This window comes from Protopterus annectens, chromosome 5.part0 (assembly GCF_019279795.1).
Source record: "Protopterus annectens isolate FY-2018-M chromosome 5.part0, PAN1.0, whole genome shotgun sequence".
In the NCBI taxonomy this organism is placed as follows: Eukaryota; Metazoa; Chordata; order Ceratodontiformes; family Protopteridae; genus Protopterus; species Protopterus annectens.
In genome coordinates, this window is record NC_056735.1 from 732,041,105 (window position 1) to 732,060,566 (window position 19,462).

The 19,462-nt window shown below is 44.9% G+C and overlaps 1 protein-coding gene across 1 annotated transcript in view; it reads left to right on the forward strand.

The window, feature by feature from the left end:
• DYNC2H1 (dynein cytoplasmic 2 heavy chain 1) overlaps positions 1-19,462 on the forward strand; it is a 6,555,988-nt gene that overhangs the window by 504,118 nt on the left and 6,032,408 nt on the right. The window contains exon 6 of the mRNA XM_044072582.1: positions 19,028-19,172. Coding sequence (XP_043928517.1) covers positions 19,028-19,172 — 145 coding nt within the window. The remainder of the gene's footprint in view (positions 1-19,027; positions 19,173-19,462) is intronic.

Genomic DNA, 19,462 nt, shown 5'->3' on the forward strand with positions numbered 1-19,462 from the left:
CTCGGCAGATCTAAAGTTTCTCTCCTGTAAAACTGCGTTTCTCATGGCTATTACTTCAGCCAGAAGGGTCTCAGAGTTGCAGGCCCTTATGGCAGTGGAACCTTTTATTATCTTCTGTGCAGATCAGACTTCTCTCAGAACTCATCCTTCCTTCATGCCTAAAGTTGTTTCCAGCTTGACTCTCAACCAGTCGATCCACTTGCCTGCTTCTTCCCCATCCCCAGAATAAAGGGGAAAGGATCTTACATTCACTTGATGTACATAGACAACTAAGTTTCTACTTGGACAGGACTAAGTCCATTTAGAAGTCCGATCAGTTGTTGGTCGGTTTTGCTCTTGGAGCTCAGGGTAAGGCGATCTCTAAACAAACCATTTCAAAATGGATCGCTCATTGTATTCACTTCTCTTACTTGAAACATGGAAAGGCTCCTCCTCAAACTATTAGGTCCCATTTAACCAGGGCAACCTCTACCTCTACAGCTTTCCTGAGAGGTGTGCCTACTAAGGACATTTTAGAAGCAGCTACTTGGTCTTCTGTCCATACTTTCACTAAGCATTACAGTCTTCCTTTGTTCTCCAGATCCAGGGCCTGTTTTGCTTCTGCAGTTTTGCAAGGCCTTCCTACCAACCCTTAATCTATGGCTCTTCTTCCATCCCCTGTTTCTGTTCTGATTGGGCTTTGGGAATCAACCCATTTGTCAGGACTGCAACATTGAAACACGAAGAACATAGTACAGTTGTGTACACTTACCATAATACCATAAATTTAGATGTTCAAGTGTATTCACTGTTGTAGTCCTATTTTCCCCACCCACCATTCCCCCTTTTTTCCTAAGGCGCAGACTGTTTTTATTTTACTGGCTAATATTTCTACAGGATGTTTTTCCCTGGTCTACCCTTCATTTGGGGGCTCCTGACAGTTAAGGCAAGAAAAAACTGAGGAAAATGACATCGGCTTCCTCTCTTTTTACCTGACGTCAGGTTTACAGCCGAGGGCAGCTGACGACATTAACCAAATTCTTTGGTATTCGGGCCGGCTGAGGGCTACCTGCAGGCAGATAACCCATTTGTCAGGAAGTAACAGTGAATACACTCGAACATCTTCATTTATGCTAAGTGTACACAACTGTACTTTTTTCCAAACATTAATAGCATGAAGTTTAACAAAGTCAAAAAAGTCCATTATTTCTAGGTTTTCTTATGTCGTGTTTCACAAATATAATTAATGCCCTGTAATCCCACATTTATTTGTCAGTTACCACATTGATCATTTTATTTCTGTTGATCTCTATCTCCCAAATCCCATCTCTGATTCATTTCCAACATACTCTTTGTTCTAATCAACTGTTGCGCTTTTTTTCAGTCTCTCAAGCATGTTCCATTTAAACATTGGACAATTTTTCACTGGCACAGTCTCTCTCTGAGTTTTATTACCAGAAGAACAAGAAGCAGAATCTCCTTCTGTTTCATAACTCATTTTATTGGACAAACTTTTGTATTTCCTCCTTAGCATGCTCTGCATAAAAAAAATGATATATTTTGAAAATAGCTGTGTACAGCACCTTGAATCTTATGCTTCTTGACATTCCCTGATTAGTGGAATAAATTTACTCTTCTGCTTGGTGTACAGTGAGTAATCATTTTCCTCAAACCCTCGTCTCCCACTTTCTACTGTCTCCCATTTTCAGTACTTTGCCCTTCTGCCAGAGTTTTATCAGAATCAACTGTTTCTGTTGGTAGGATTGCATAGTTACTATTACAGGTGCAGGCTGGTTTGTCATGGCCAGATTTGGAGCACACAAATGATGTGCCATTTCAATTAACAAGTCTAGCTGTGGAATACCAGTCCAGTTGCTTATTTGTGCTTTCATAAAGTTAAGGCAGTCTATGCCTTCCAGCTTCTCTGGTACAGCAGAAAATCTCAGGTTTTCCCTTCGTACTTTGTCCTCTAATTCTGTTATTTTTTTAAGCATCTCATCTTGGACAGTCTTGTATTTAGCCAGCCATGTGAAATTGTTCGATCTCGCCGTTTGTTCTTACACACGGGTTCGGAGCCGATCTTCGGCTCCGAGTCGGCCGCATCACAAGCTCTGCATCTAAGAGAAGCTCGAGGCACAGTCTATATCCCATGATCCTCCTTTGCTATCCCCCAAATCTAGTTTGCCGCTGCAACAGATCGCGTCGAGGAGAGCTCGGACCATTAAAAGCTTTTTGTATTTTCACTATATTTTGAGATTTAGAGCTATTTAATGCTAGTTATCTTAGTTAATAATTAATAATAGTTGTGTGTGTGTGTGTGTTTATTCATAGGGGCTTCCCTTTTATATATTTACATAGTTAGTGTTTCGACTTTCAGCTGAGGCCTATTTAGTCCTGTCAGGGCTCTGTCAGCAGTAAACAAAAATTTAGTTCTAGATTGTATATCTATACTTATAGTTAACACTTTAGTATTTAGTCTTGTGTGCAGTGTTTGTTTTTATATATATATATATATATATATATATATATATATATATAATCGTTGGTTTCTTATATATACATACATACCTATTTACATATAGATATTGCTTAATATTTGACTGTGTTAGACTATTTTTTCTCTATTTTTACAAGTTATTGGTCAAGTTAGTTACTTGTTTTAGATATGACAGAGAAAGCTAAGTCTGGATTCAAAAGATGTCAGTGTGGACAGAAAATGTCCATCACGGACAATCATGCTTCCTGCATCTACTGTCTTGGTCCTCTCCACCTGCAGGACTGTTCTATTTGTCACACCTTCAGTGGAAGGGTCATGATGGAAAGGCGCAGGAAGTTAATCGAAAGGGGCTTGCTAAAGCCGGTCTTTCAAGAAGCCTTGGAGAAGGCTGATCAGGTGTCGAAGAGGTTGAAGTCTTCGAAGGTATCTGAGCCCAGGTCATCGGCTCCGAGCACCTCTACTAAGGTTCGGTTGCCGGCTCCACAGACCTCGGGGCCGAGCATCGAGCGATCATCTCTGATCGAGGCCCAGGTCTTGGAGCCGGTGTCGGAGGTGCCTCCATCCTCGATCCTTCGTTCGGTGGCATCTTCGGCCCCTTCGACACGTTCTTCCAGGCCATTATCTGACACCGACGTGGATCGAGTGGTACAGAAGCTCATGGAGAACACGGCTCTTTCCAAACTCATTGTGGTTTCATCCCAATCGGTATTGAAACTTGAAGCCCTCCCTGTGTCTCCGGCAGATCCTCATTCGAGACCCATTGAGTCCTCGGAGCCGGGAGAAGAGGAACCGATGATTGTTGAGCCCTCGGTGCCAAAGCCTTCCTTATTGCAATCGGCACTACTGACCTCCACTCCCTCAGAGCCCATCGAGGAGTCACGGAGCCGACTGTCTCTCCTCAGTTCCGGGGCGGAGAGTCGAACCGAACTTTCGGTTCCGACTCTTCCCCTTGGAGCCTCGGCACAGATTAGCTCGGCTCCGTCCTCGGGGTCGGAGCCCGTGGTCCCGGTTTCTGGGAAACTACCGTGCTGTTCAGGTCCGGTGGGGTACTCGGCCCGGGGATCCAGTGCCTTCGACGTCATGAGGAAGGTCTTGTCTGAAAAGACATTTACTTCATCGGAGTCGTCTTCTCCTTCCCTCAAAGGGCTACGTTCTGTTTCTGTACCCGTGATCCCCGCCAAGCGTAGAGACCCAATGCCTCAGCCAGCCCCAGAGGGTGTCCCCTGTTCCTCGGAAGCTTCACCAGATGCCCTCTCTGATGAAGTCCCGAGGAAGAAATTGTGCAAGAGGAGGCACATTGATTCTCCACAGGAATCATTGACATCGGACACCGATTTGGATGAGTCAGAGGGGTCCCCACGGTCCCTCTCTGAGGATGTCTCATTTGCTGACATCCTGGAGATCTTGAAGCAGAGGGGTGATTGGCAGACTCTCGCCCCCACTGAGGACGAATCGGTGTTGCTGAAGGCATTTGGGGCTCAACCTTTTACCTCCTGGGTGACCCCACCCTTCAATGAGTTAATGGACCTAATAGCTCGAAGGGCATGGGAGACTCCAGATTCAGTGGAACCAGTCCCTTGTAGGCCGAATAAATATATCACTGCCCCCCACGACAAGACTTATCTTACTGAAGGAGTCCCAGTTGATACTATGGTGGTAGCGGCAGCCATGAAGAAGGAAATGTCCATGGCATCTTCCTCTGTCCATCCTACTAACAAGGATTCTAGGACTATGGACAGGTATGGGAAGCGCGTTTTCAGTTCAGCAACTTTTTCCATGCATTCGCTGAACTACCTTACGCACTTTACGTGACTTCAAAGAGATCTCCTTAAGTAGCTGGGAGATGCTCCTGTCTCGGAAAAGGTAACAGCACAGCTTAACACCCTCACTTCGATAGTAAACTCGTCCATGAGGCTCATTTCGTATGCGGCTGAAGGTTTGAGTAGGGCTGCAACTTCAGCGATCGCTCTGCGGAGACAATGCTGGATGCGTCTGTGCTCCTTTGTGGAAGCCTTCAAGTCTTCCTTTACCAATGCCCCTTTTGATGGTGCCACCCTGTTTGGAAACAAAGTAAAGGAGACTCTCACTCGGTGTGAGCAAGAAGATAAGACCCTGTCTGCCGTAGGGGTCCATTTTTCCGCCCCGACCAGACCGTACCCCAAAGGGCAAAGAGGCGGAAAAATATGGTTCCGAAAGACTCTGGGTTCTTTCCTGTCCGCACAGATTGATGCCCCCTCCAGAGGCAGAGGAGGGGGGAGTAATGGAGGACACCGCCCAGGCGTCAGAGGGGGTCCGCAGAACCAGGGCGACAGGGATAGCGTCCCTGGAAACCCTTCCAGCACTCCTGAGTGGAGGCCCGACTGTCCTGCTCTGGAGGCAGTCAGGGGTCGTTTGGCTTTATACCCAGAGGCCTGGCTAAATTTCACTTCAGATTCTTGGGTGAAAAGCATAATAACCAGAGGATACAACATCCCATTTATAACCATTCCCCCCAATCAAAAGAGATTTCCATATGTTCCACCCAATCTGCGAGATCAAGCAGCCATAGAAATAAGAAAGCTGCTCGAAAAGAGTCATCCAACCAGTCCCGGCGGACTGGATGGGATCCGGAACTTACTCAAGGTTCTTTTTAGTTCCAAAGAAAACAGGGGACTGGAGGCCAATATTGGACCTCAGCAAATTCAACACCTTCGTAAGGAAGGAAAAATTCCGGATGGTCACGCTACAATTGATCCTACCCTTTCTGCAGAAGGGTGATTGGATGTGCTCTATAGTTCTCAGGGACGCGTACTACCACATCAAAATGGCCAGAGCGTCCAGAGATCAACTGCGCTTCTGGCTTGGAGCCAGTCATTTCCAATTTCGAGCTCTGCCCTTTGGTCTCACCTCAGCCCCCAGGGTGTTCACCAAATGCATGGCAGTAGTGGTGTCTCACCTGAGGCGGCTAGGATTCCGGGTGTTTCTGTATCTGGATGACTGGCTCCTCACCGCCACCACCAAGCATCGTCTTGTACAAGCCAGGGACTACACAATCAACCTTTGTTCCCATTTAGCAATCTCAGTCAACTTCGAAAAATCTGTCTTATCGCCCTTACAGCATGTCTCATTTGTAGGGGCGGAGTTAAATACTACTACAGCTCTGATCAAGCTTCCCCAGATAAGAGTGCCAGCCCTCAGGGATCAGGTCGCTATTCTTCTTCGGAACAAGAAAGTTTCTGCTGCGCAAGTGCTGAAAGCCCTGGGCATGATGGCAGCTACCCTTATTGCAGTTCCTCTGGGCAGGATGCACATGAAGATCCTCCAGTGGCTGCTCTTCGCACAGTGGTCATTCCAACAACTTCCTTTGTCACACGACATCTTGATCACAGAATCTTGCAAACGGGATCTTCGGTGGTGGTTGAACAGCCAAAATCTAACGATAGGTCACCCGTTTGTACTACCCAGCCCTACAGCCACAATAACCACGGATGCTTCCCTGATGGGGTGGGGGGGACTTCTTCAGGGGAGAACGGTCCAAGGAGAATGGTCCAAGATGGAGTACAATCTGCACATCAATGTGCTGGAGTTGAGAGCAGTGTTTCTAGCGTTGCAACACTTTCACGAATCCCTACCTCTAGGAACAGTGGCAGTTCAGACGGACAATATGTCAGTATTTTGGTACATAAACAAACAGGGTGGAACCAGGTCTTACCCATTATGCAGAGAGGCCCTGAGAATTTGGCGATTGGCTGCGTCCACAGGTTGCTTTCTGATAGCAACACACATCCCGGGGTCATCCAACGTCATCGCGGACAGGTTGAGCAGAGCCATCCTGTTGCCACACGAGTGGTCCCTCAAAAATCAAGTGGCGGAGAGGATTTTCCTCAGATGGGGCCAGCCTTGCTGCGATCTTTTTGCATCCCCCTTAAATGCCAAATGCAGAAGCTACTTTGTCCTACTTCCCCCTCGGGGGGGGGGGTGCCCCCAGGGACGCACTGGTACATGATTGGCCCCCGGGTCTCCTATATGCATTTCCTCCTGTTCCATTGATACCCAAATTCCTACAGAAAGCCAGGAGTCTGGAAAGGGCGATCATTCTAATAGCACCATTCTGGCCTCGACAGATCTGTTTTCCCTTTCTTCGAACCCACCAGATGGAGGAACCGTAGATTCTGGACCCAGTGCCAGACCTATTGACTCCCTCGTCGGGAGTTCCTCACCCATCTCTTCAGTCCCTCAAACTGACAGCTTGGCTGCTCCGCTTCCCAATTTAGCCAGGTTGGATGTTTTGTCCCCAGCAGTACAGCACATTCTAGTTTCTTCCCACAAAGCTTCCACCAGGAAACTATACAGGAGCAAATGGAAATGTTTTGCATGTTGGGCATCAGGGCAAGGTATAGATCCCTTGGTTGCCCCGATACACAAAATCTTGGAATTTTTATCTACACTCTTTCAAGAAGGGGTCTCTACATCCACGATAAGAGTACAGTTAGCTGCCATATCTAACTTTCATGTAGGTGAAGGGGACTCTACAGTTATGTCCCACAGACTTTGTAGAGGTTTCATGAAGGGGTACCTTTCACCTCCGTCCACCCATTCGGGATCCGGTTTTTCCATGGAACTTGAATTTGATGTTATCCCAACTTATGTTACCACCCTTCGAACCAGCTTCAACGTGTCCACTTAATTATTTGTCTTGGAAGACTCTTTTTCTTATTTCTGTCACTTCAGCTCATAGAATATCAGAGCTACAGGCCTTGTCCATTAGGCCACCATACATGGTTTTCCATCCAGATGGAGTCTCCTTGCGTACTAATCCATCATTCATCCCGAAGGTATATTCTGTGCTTAATATCAATCAATCTATAGAGCTTCCCACCTTCTTCAAAAACCATTAGAACAAGTTGGAATACATGCTGCACAAATTGGATGTACATAGGCAGCTGAGATTTTATCTGGACAGAACAAAGGATTGCAAGAAATCCGGTCAACTGTTTGTCTCATTCGCAGATAATAAGAAGGGCATGGCAGTAACAAAATGCACATTATCCAAATGGCTTTCGGACTGCATAAATTTTGTCTATTCAGCTTCAAAACAACCACTTCCGTTCAAGCCTAAGGCTCATTCTACTAGGGCTGTTTCTACTTCTCTAACCCATGCCCCTCGTCTACCGTTGGATACTATTTGTGCGGCGGCGACGTGGGCTAAGCCTCATACGTTTGTTACTCACTACAAAGTGGACAGGACCTCCAAGGACAGGGCATCCTTTGGTTCCACTGTTCTCAGGAACGTTCTTCCGTGAGTCACCCAGGGTAACGGAGCTAGGGACGCTACCCGTGTGTAAGAACAAACGGCGAGATCGAACAATTTCACATAAAGAAGTTATGTTCTTACCATAACGTCCCGTGTGAATTGCTCATCTCGCCTTTGTTCTTACATCCCCTCCCTCCTTCCCCCACCGCATTCTGGAAGAACTGGTACAACTAGTGTCTGGTTGGTCTTCTCGGGGTTATCTACACTACCTAGTAATTAGTAGGTGACACATTAGGTATACACCTATCTGTATTTAGTTCATATGTTTCAGGTTCAAGTGTGTGATTGCGTGAGCGTTAGACGCAGTGGTTAGTAGTGCATTCTGGATTCTTGCATACTAGATCTGAGGGATAGCACAGGAGGATCATGGGATATAGACTGTGCCTCGAGCTTCTCTTAGATGCAGAGCTTGTGATGCGGCCGACTCGGAGCCGAGGATTGGCTCCAAACCCGTGTGTAAGAACAAAGGCGAGATGAACAATTCACATGGAACGTTATGGTAAGAACATAACTTCTTTTTTTTTTAATTTCGACCTCTTGATTTTTACAGTTTTATCACTTTGAATATATTTTTAAAGCTTCCTTCATTTTTTCCAGCCTTTTGTTATTTGAGTTGATATACTCCTTCAGTGTTTCATTTATTTTAATCAGCTCTGAGTATATTTGACTTATTTTTTTCTTCTAGGTTACTGGAAGTCATGTCTTGCATCAAAGCTAGAGCTTGCACTGCTTTTTGATGGCCAGCTGAAGAATTCTTCCCAGTCAGTGGTTTTTGTCACCTTTTGTGATTAATTTTTTTTTTCAGGTTCTCTGAATTTCTTTTTTGTTGGCATACAGGCAGTGCACTTACTAGCCAGTTACTAAGTTTACCCAGAAACACAAGTTTGCTGTGTCTGTCTTCTGAGTTTCTGTTTTCACACTAGGAGAGCTGAAATTAAGCTGTTACAGCAATCTTAAAAGTTTGTGTACTGATCAGTATTGATAAATTTCAAGCACAGTCTGGTGAAATAAAAAAAAAAAACATTTCTCAAACAAAAAAGGCAGAAATGTAAGCAGTAACAGACTAGTTAAGGTTACTTAGAAACGCTGTTATATGTTCTTCTAGTATACATGTAGAGTGTAATGCACAATACATGCATTAGTTTCTGATAATAGTCTTTAATGCCAGTTTTCAAATAAGGATTCTCCATTTCTGGACTAAGTGGTCTCAGATGTTGGACCTTCTGTCTCAACCCAACTGACTACAGCCATCATGCATACCCCTTCTGAATCTGAAGCTGCTCTTGTCATATCATCTTCTAGGCAGACCTTTTATCTCTGTTGGAGAGGTAAGACTTTTTTAAACACCTTTATTGAATTATCATGATGCCTCCTTTCTGTGGTTGGAGAGGTGATTTTCGAGGGCAGAATAATTCAAGGAGTGTGGACACAAGCAGAGACCAACCTTCACATATAAACTCTTTTCTAATAGCTTTCCTTCCTGCTCTGCATAGACCCATTCCTTCTCTTAGGGTGAGAGCCCTACAACCCACTCATTCCAAGATTCAAGAGCCTTAGCAGGGTTATTTATTCCTTGGAGAGGTAATTGAGTTAGATGGGGTGGACCACTCTGCCTCACTTAATGGATTTCCCTCCTCAGGAGCCATAACCCTTGCTGACAGCTCCCTTGAGAACAACAATTGCTGCATGTCTTGAGAAGCATGTGTTTGACCACACATAACATAGCGTGGATGTGCAGTGCTCTCCTAGGCACAGAGTATGCTCACTTGGCTCTTATTTCATGTGTCCAGTACCCAGTTCTGCGTTTATGCCCGCCACATGTACCCCATGACATCCCTACCACCTGCCTTCTACCATGTATCTCAAAAGAGCCGGTCATAAATGCCTTCTGTAAGGCCAAAAACACAGCATGTATGGGACCTAATAACATCCCAGGCTGTGTCCTATGTGCACTCCAGCATGAATTAGCAACACCATTGGGTACTCTATTCAGTCTAAGCACCAGCTTTGTATCAGCTGAATGGAAAACGGCCACTGTGATTCCCTTGCACAAAGTTGGTGCTTCCACTGACCTCGGGAACTATTGACCTATTATCCTGACTAGTCTTATCTGCAAGGCCATGGAGTGAATCATCATGGACCTTGTCAACAAAGATGTAGGTAATCGCCAAACACTTGACCCTACTCAGTTTGGATTTGTCAAAGGGAGAAGTGTGCCTGTTAAATCTGGTAGACTTCTTCAAGACAGTCAAAGGCCCTGGACAAGGGGAAATCTGTGCATACAGCTTACCTGGACTTAGCCAAGGCATTTGACACTATCCCCCACTCTGGTATCATTGACAAACTCACCCAAGTAGGCATCAAGCCTTATATAATTAGATGGATTGCTGACTGGCTCACTGATAGAACTCATATAGTCAAAATAGGAGAATCCACCTCCAGCAGCAGACCTGTAACCATTGGTGTTCCACAGGAATCAGTCCCTGGGACATATACTGTTTGGAATCTATTTCTCTGAAGTACAAGCAAAAACTAAAGGTCTGTGGCTGACTAAGTTTGCTGATGACTGCAAACTGGGAGCGGTGATAGAATCTCCAAATGATGTTAACATCCTACAAGAGGGTCTTAAACAAATTATTGATGCCATAGTCACGGCCTTAAACGCAATGCAAAAAAATTTAATGTGAAGTTGTTCAATCTCGCCGTTCATTCTTCAATGATGGGTTCGGAGCCGATCCTCGGCTCTGTCATGGCCGTTTAGCAAAGCTCAAAGTTTACCAGTAGCTCGAGACCAAGCCCCTTATCCCATGAGGCACTGCTGGAATTACCTCAGATCCAGTTATCCACAGCACTGACCTCTTGGTTTCCAGCGTTGCTCGAGACTTTTTTGGGATAATTGAACAAATTAGCAAGTTTCCTTTCATTTTTTCTTATATATATATATATATATATATATATATATATATATATATATATATATATTCATATTTACGCTGTTGCTTAGAGTGTTCCCCTTTCCCTTATATTGCTAGTTCTTCTAGCCTTGTTATTTTTGTGGCCTTTTTGCTTGTTGGCCCTTGACCTTTAGTAGTGTAGAGTTAGTATAGGAGTTTACAGTAAAATTTATAATATTTTATTTTATATATATATATATATATTAGAGAGAGAGAGAGAGAGTGGCCCTTTGGGCATTTGTTTGATATTGTGTTTGTTATAACAGTTGTTGATTAGTTTTTCTATATTTTTTCTGTGGCTTATCATTATGTCTGAAGAGAAAGAAAGACATCCAGTCTGGTTTTAGAAAATGTCCAGACTGAGGACAGAAAATGTCTGTTTCAGATGAACATGTTCAGTGTGTCTATTGTTTGGGTGAGGTGCACCTTCAGGAGTCCTGCAGTATCTGTCACTCCTTTTCTACTAGGATGCTTGCTGAGTGGAAGAGAAAGCTTATAGATCGGGGTCTCCTTAAGCATTCCTTTGTAGAAGCTTTGACTGACCAGGTTGGAGCCAGCAAATTATCTAAATCATCAAAATCTTCCTCAGAATCTAAGTCAAAAAAGTGGAGTATGCTGTGACTTTGGCTCCACAGCCTTCGAAGCAGACAGTCTTTTCTTTTCAGACCTGGGACTCTGCCTTGGAACTGGTTTCCAAGACTCCCTCTTCCCCACTTCTCCATTCGGCACCATTGCTGCATTCTTCCAGGTCCTCTGTTAGCCTTTAGGATTTGGATATGGATTGACTGGTACAGAAGCTGTTAAAGGCACCAGGCCTAGGTAAACTGCTGTCGGTTCCGACCCGGGCGTCAGAACCGAAGACCACTACCCCGGATTTGACTGCTCCTCCTCTGAGCCGTACCGGACCTTCAGAGCTGGAGGAGACCGACCTGATGATTGTAAAACCCTTGGAGCCAACACCTGTTCCTTTGTTGTTAGTTCTATCTGCTCGAATGCCCTCGGTGCTGACCGGGGAGTCTAGGAGCCTTCCTTGACAAGTCCGGAAAGGATAGTCGCACTGACTTGTTGGTGCCGACTCTTCCTCTTGGGGCTTCGGCTCGGGTGAGCTTGGCTCCTACCTTGGGCTTGGAGCCCATGGCATCAGTGTGGGAGGGGATCACGGTTCCTTCGGGTCCATTGACCCCTCATCGGAGCTGTGATGCCTTCGAAGCCATGAGGCGAGTGTTGTCTCCTAAGACTTCCTCATCGCCAGGTGTGGCCTCTTCTTCCTTTAAAGTGCCTGTATCCACTTCTGTTTCCATCAGTCACCTCAAGCGTAGAGACCCAGAGCCTCAAGTTGCCCCACTGGGCGCTCCCTGCTCTTCTGAGACTTCCCCAGAGGTCACTGCTGAGGAAGTTCCCAGAAAGAGTGTGTGCAAGAGGAGGCACTTGGACTCCCCACAGGAGTCTTTGACATCTGACACTGACTTGGATGAGTCAGGAGGGTCCCCTTAATCCCCCTCTGAGGACATCTTTTTTGCAGAGATACTAGAGATCCTTAAGCAGAGGGGTGATTGGCAGTCCAAAAGCCCTACTGAGGATGAGTCGGTTCTCCTGAAGGCTTTCGGGTCTCAACCTTCCACCTCCTGGGTGTCTCCACCCTACGATGAACTCATGCAATTGATTTCTCATAGGGAGTGGGAGTCGACGGAGTCCATAGAGCCTGTCCTTCGGAGGCCTGATAAGTTTGTCTGCCCCCGTAGACAACCCCTTTCTGTCTAAAGGAGTCCCTGTTGATGCCATGGTGGTGGTGGTAGCCACCAAAAAGGAACTGTCTGAGACTTGCTCTTCTATCTATCCTCCTAACAGAGAGTCCAGGATCACTGATAGATATGGGAAATGCATGTTCAGTTCAGCGACTTTCACTCTTCGATCGCTGAACTATTTAACTCATTTCACCAGACTGCAAAGAGATCTTTTTAAGGAGCTGGGAGATGCACTTCAGGGTACTGTAGCTGCAGGAGCTTCTGACAAAGTTGCTGTCCAGCTTGCTACCCTTAATTCAATTGTGAACTTGTCCATACGTCTCGTATCATATGCAGCTGATGGTTCGAGTAGGGCTGCAGGTTCAGGGATTGCTCTTCGTAGGCATGCTTGGATGCGCCTCTGTTCCTTCGCGGAACCCTTCAGGTCTTCATTCATAAATACCCCATTTGATGGCTCATCTTTGTTTGGGCCAAAGGTAAAGGAAACGTTGACCAGGTGTGAACAAGAGGGAAAGACTCTGTCTTCCATCGGAGTCTGTTTTTCCACCCCTACTTGGCCTTACCCCAAAGGCCCAAGGGGAGGAAAGATGTGGCTCTGGAAAGCCCAAGGAGCCTTTCAGGACACATGTGGAGAACCCCCCTCCAGGGGCAGAGGAGGGGGTAACAATGGAAGATGCCGCCCTCACGGCAGAGGGGGTCTGCAACACCAGAGTGATAGAGAGCACTTCTCTGGTCAGCCCTACCAGTGCTCCTGAAAGGAGGCCCAGCTGTCCTGCTCTGGAGGCAGTTTGGGGTCGCTTATCTTTGTACCTAGAAGCCTGGCTATACATAAATGACAGCTGGGTACAAAGCATCATTTCCAGAGGGTATTTCATACCGCTCTCTTCTCATCTTCCTCCCGTCAAGAGAATCCCGGATGTTCCACCCAGTTACAGGGAACAAGCAACTATAGAGGTCCGCAAGTTGCTAGAAAAGAGAGTCATCCAGCCAGTCCCAGCAGACCAAATAGGATTCGGAACTTACTCAAGATTCTTTTTGGCCCCAAAGAAAACTGGACTGGAAGAGAGACCCATTTTGGACCTCAGCAGACTCGACCAATTCGTGAAGAAAGAGAAGTTCCGGATGGTCTCGCTTCTGTCCATACTTCCCTTTTTAGACAGTTGGATGTGCTCCATTGATCTCAAAGATGCGTACTACCACATAAAAATGGTCAGATCATCCAGAGATCACTTGCATTTCCGGCTGGGAGCCAATCACTACCAGTTTCGAACCCTGCTGTTTGGTCTCACTACAGCCCCCAGAGTGTTCAAATATATGGCAGTGGTCACGGCTCACTTTTGAGGTGTCTAAGATTCCAGGTGTTTCCGTACCTAGATGATTAGCTCCTTACCTCCACCACCAGGCATCAACTGAACCAAGCAACAGAATCCACTCTGACTGTCTGCAACCATTTAGGAATTATGGTCAATTTCGAAAAGCCTGCCTTGTTGCCATCACAGCATATCGTCTTTATAGAGGCAGAACTAGACACCTTAACCACCACTCTACGTCTTCCAGTCGAAAGGGTTTCACTTCTTCGCCATCACATCACTTCATTGGTGTCAAAGAACAGAGCTCCGGCCGCAGAGGTCTTGAAAGTACTAGGTTTGATGGCGGCAGTAATTTTGGCCGTTCCATTAGCAAGGATGCATATGCGGATTCTGCAATGGCTTCTGTTCACTCAGTGGTCTTACCAGGAACTGCCAATGAATCATATAATTCTGATTACAAATTCTTGCAAGAGGGATCTTCAGTGGTGGTTGACGTCTCTTCATGTCACAATAGGACGCCCCTTTGTGCTACCCCTTCCAGTAGCCACTGTGACCACGGACGCTTCCCTGATAGGGGGGGGGGGCTTTTTCAGGGAAAGACTACCCAAGGCACATGGACGGATCAAGAGTCACATCTGCATATCAGTGTTCTGGAGATGAGAGCAATATTTCTGGCGTTGCAGTACTTTCAGAACTCTTTCCCTCTAGGGACAATTGCAATACAGACAGACAACATGTCAGTGGTTTGGTACTTGAACAAACAGGGTGGGACCAAGTTTTATCCCCTTTGCCGAGAAGCCCTCAGAGTATGGCAGTGGGCTGTGTCATCCCAGTGCTTTCTGTTAGCAATACACATCCCGGGGAGATCCAGCGTGATAGCAGACAAGCTGAGCAGGGCAATTTTGTTGCCACACGAGTGGTCCCTCAAACAAGACATTGCGGATAGGATTTTCCACAAATAGGGCCAGCCTTGCTGCGACCTTTTTGCCAGTCACATCAACACCAAATGCAGAAGTTACTTTGCCCTGATCCCCCTTCCAGGAGCACCTTTGAGGGATGTACTCTTTCACGATTGGCCCCCGGGTCTCCTCTATGCATTTCCCCCAATTCTGCTGATACCCAGATTTTTGCAGAAAGCAAAGTCGCTGGGACGGACTGTCATTCATATAGCCTCTCATTGGCCTCGGCAGATTTGGTTTCCATTTCTTTACCATCACCTCTTGGAGGATCCATTGATCTTGGACCCAGTTCCAGACCTTCTGACACACTCGTCAGGGGACCTCCATCCTTTGCAGTCACTGAAGCTAACTGCTTGGCTGCTCCAGTTCCCCGCATAGCCAGGCTGCATAATCTTTCTTATGACACAAGTCAAATCCTGTTGGCTTCCCATAAGCCTTCCACCAGAAAATTGTATCGTAGTAAGTGGAAGAGATTTTCCATTTGGGCTTCTAACCAGAATATTGATCCTTACCAAGCTCCATTGTCTTCCATTTTAGAATTCTTGACTAAGATTTTTAACGAAGGAGTGGCAACTGCTAATGTTCGGGTCCAGTTCGCTGCTATATCTAATTTTCATCTAGGTATTGACGGACTAATTATTATGGCTCACCGGTTATCTGAGGCCTTTCTCAAAGGTACTTTTCACATGAGGCCTCCAGTAAAGACTCCTTATTCTCCCTGGAATTTGAATTTTATGTTATCTCATATCATTCTTTTCCCCATTTGAACCAGCATCATCTTGTGAGCTCACATTTCTGTCATGGAAAACTATCTTTTTAGTGGCGATTACTTCTGCCTGCAGAGTGTCAGAGCTTCAAGCATTATCTATGAAAAAAACCCTTGTATGATTTTTCATGCTGACATAGTATCCCTTAGGACAAACCCTTCCTTTTTGCCCAAAGTATGTTCTGAGATCAACATCAATCAAGTCATTGAGTTGCCCATTTTTTTTCCCCAACCATACCAACAAATTAGAATACATGCTTCACAAACGTGATGTTCAGGCAACTTAGATGTTACCTGGACAGAACAAAAGACATTAGAAAATCAGACCATCTTTTTGTATCCTTCTCTGAAGCCAGAAAAGGTAGATCAGTGGCTAAAACAACCCTTTCTAAATGGCTATCGGATTGTATCACTTCCACTTATTCATCTGCTAATATGCCTTTGTTTCATAAGGTAAAGGCTCATTCAACCAGAGCAGTTTCTACCTCTTCAGCTTTTCAAGCCAAGTTACCCCTTGACAACATCTGTGCTGCAGCCACATGATCTAAGCCTCACACTTTTATCACTCATTACAAAGTGCATAAGGCCTCCAGGGACAGGGCTTCTTCTGGTTCTGCGGTCCTGAAAAGTGTACTCCCATGAGCCACCCAGGATTTAGGGTGCTAGGGATGCTGCCCATCAGTGAAGAATGAACGGCGAGATTGAACAACTTCAGATAAAGAAGTTATGTACTCACCATAACATTCCATGTGAGTTGTTCATCTGGCCTTCATTCTCACGTCCCTCCCTCCATCCCCTTCCTGGCTGACAGTTGGCCCTGAGACTGACTTCATCCTGGTTTCTCAATGTTTCTTTCTTACTAGGATATGGTATACGCAGCAAACAAGATCTGAGGTAATTCCAGCAGTGCATCATGGGGTAAGGGGCTTGGTCTCGTGCTACTGGTGAACTTTGAGCTTTGCTAAACGGCCGTGTCGGAACCAAGGATCGGCTCCGAACCCGTCAGTGAAGAATGAAGGCAAGATGAACAACTCACATGGAATGTTATGGTGAGTACATATCTTCTTTTTATCATTCCTTTCAGTAAAAGAGATATTTCTGCTAACTACCACATCAATAACAGCACCTTAAGTATGCACTCAGTGGTGAGAGACCTGGGCACACAAGTTGACAGCAACCTTACCTTTGACCACCATGTCTCCACAGTGGTAAGAAGGGCATTCTGTAGTGCTCATCTAAGTAAAAGGGCATTGCCTCCAGAAAAAAAGAAGTTATTACCTCCCTTTACTCTTCTCTCATCAGGCCAATAAACGAGTACAATGCCCTTTTTGGTATGTACTTTTGTAAGCACCTGCAGCAATTGGAGAAACCACAAAGGTTCCTCACAAGGAAAATTCAAGGTTTTCAGCATCTGTTCTATGGGGATTATCTGAAGTCACTGTCACTTTATTCTGTTTCATACAGACTACTCAGAGATGATCTTTGCCTTGCATGTAAGGCAATCTCTGACCCTGCATTATTGGAAATGCTTCATATCAGAAAGTCAAATGATACACGTATTACTCACTCTAAAGACCTTAACTTGAAATGTGACATTAATAAAACCTTTTGGAGGGGCAGATTTGTCTCCCAGAGATTACCACACCTTTGGAACAGACTTCCACTTCATGTCAAACAGAGCAGCTCATTGGCAGTCTTCAAACGCAATCTGGACTATTGGATGGGTGACTGCAAATTCACCCTGGGCTTTCCACCGGTGTTCCTTTTGGACGTGGGCAGTAGGTGCTGATCGTGGAAATAAGGGGGTAAGAACTTGGCTAGGCTTGTAAGGGCCCTATAGCCATTAGCCTAGTAACTTCCTATGATCCTGTGTGTTACTTAAGAGTGACCAAGAGCTGCTTCCCTCCGCTAAGGTTGAGCAAGTTGATATCAACTGCCATTTCTTCATTTTAAATTCATAGCTTATTGCAGCCAGCTGGAAGCTATTTGAAAGTAGCAAGCTTTTTTACAATTTGGTCTTTAGCTAACAGTGAAGTGGGGGAATTTGGATTCAAGGGTTAAAAAACAAAAGTGATAAATAATCTCATAAGAAATTAACATTATTCTTTGGACCACTACAAAGGTTCCAATTCTTAGAGATCCTAGAATTTTTCTTGGTGTGTTGTAACAATCAGTTGTTTTACTTAGTTATTTCTTGACGCTTAAATGCTTGATTTAATATACAGCATCCGCTCCAAAGATTAACTTTGCAATCAGAACAGTTTGTACCATGTATTGTTATATGCTCTGCATAAAAGTTGGTTTGTGCTTTTATGTTTGTCTGCCTTTAAATGAAGCATCTTGTCATAATTTAACAAGAGATCACTAGTCCCACAAAATAATCAGGTTAAGTCAAACAAAAGAGAAAGGTAAACCTATTTCCATGGTTACCATTGCCATTTGGATCTCCCTATGTATTCTCCAGATCTTCAAGGATAAGGGTTTGTATCCTCTGGGTCCGGTCAAAGCTCATTCTACTAGGTCAGTGGCTACTTCTGTGGCCTTTTGGTCCAGAGTGTCGTTAGACGACATTTGTTCTGTGGTTACTTGGTCCTCATCTCATACCTTTATTTTTCACTACAAATTGGATTTGATTTCTCGAAGGAGAGCATCCTTTGGTTCTGCAGTGCTCCGGAATATCCTTCCTTGAGGGCCACCCAGGTTTTTGGTAGCTGGGGACTCTGTCCCACAGGTTGAAGATCAAATGAAGTAAACTACTTCAGATAAAGAAGTTATCTACTCACCATAATGTTCCATCTGAGTAGTTCTACTTCATTTGTCTTTAACCTTCCTTCCCTCCTTCCCCCTCGCCTTACTATATAGACAGCATGTTAGCTGCTGTCAGGTGTGTAAGGTGTTTTGTGAGGTCTGGTTGTTCAGTAGAAGGTGCAGCAAACTCGATCTGGGGGTTGGAAGGTAGTGGTGTAGGGTATTATGGGTAAGGGGAGGAGCTTGGAGCTCGGAGCAGATGCTAGAAAAAGTTGCTGGCTCAGATCCGATACGCATCCGGTACCCACAGGTTGAAGACAAATGAAGTAGAACTACTCAGATGGAACATTATGGTGAGTACCTAACTTCTTTTTTTTTTGTACAGCATCTGTACAGAGTAGCAAATGGTGTTTGTTCAGTTAAATGGCTCAGCTGGTTCAAGGGGACTTTTCTCAGCCAAGTCTCAACTGAGTGAAGGTTCATTTTTAAATATTGTAAAAGGGCAGTATTTCACCTAAAAGATCATTAAAACTGTAGTATTGTTTAGGCTGAATGGGATTTTTACAGGTTGATTGATTGAAGCAGTATAATTTTTTGGCTCTGTGTTGAATTGTCATGGAGATGTAGACCACCATTTCAAAGAACTTTAGGTAGTGATGTAACTCTGTCACTGTGCTAAACTGCAAGTAATCCATACTTTTATTTTCTGCCTCAGAAAATAATTTTGACATTCTATGTACTTACTGTTAATTGATTGAATTGTCTCTTACTTTCAGCATTATAGTAATCTTGACAGTCTAACCTTGGCTGATGTTGTGGAATTAGTGGAGAATACACGTGATACTTTGGATGATGTCTGGAGGCAAACTGAGCATGATTCTTACCCTGCACCACGTATGCAGCATCTGATGGAATTGATAGGTAATCTGAGCTTAACTATTTCTGTGATATGTACTTACCAGTCAGTTAACAGTTTGCATTAGCCACTGTATGTAAGTGGTGATGCTGAAACTTAAGCTTTTCCTAACATTTTGAACTGCTTAACTCATCAGGTCTTCTGATTTCCTTACCAAATGGATAAACTGTAGATTGCAATTTATCAGTGTCTGTGTCTTTGCATACCCTGGAAAAAAATGTCCTGAATTTGTTGTATGCATTCTTATGTTAATGTGTAATTGAAGCACATAAGGTGTGATTACTAGGTTGTACCT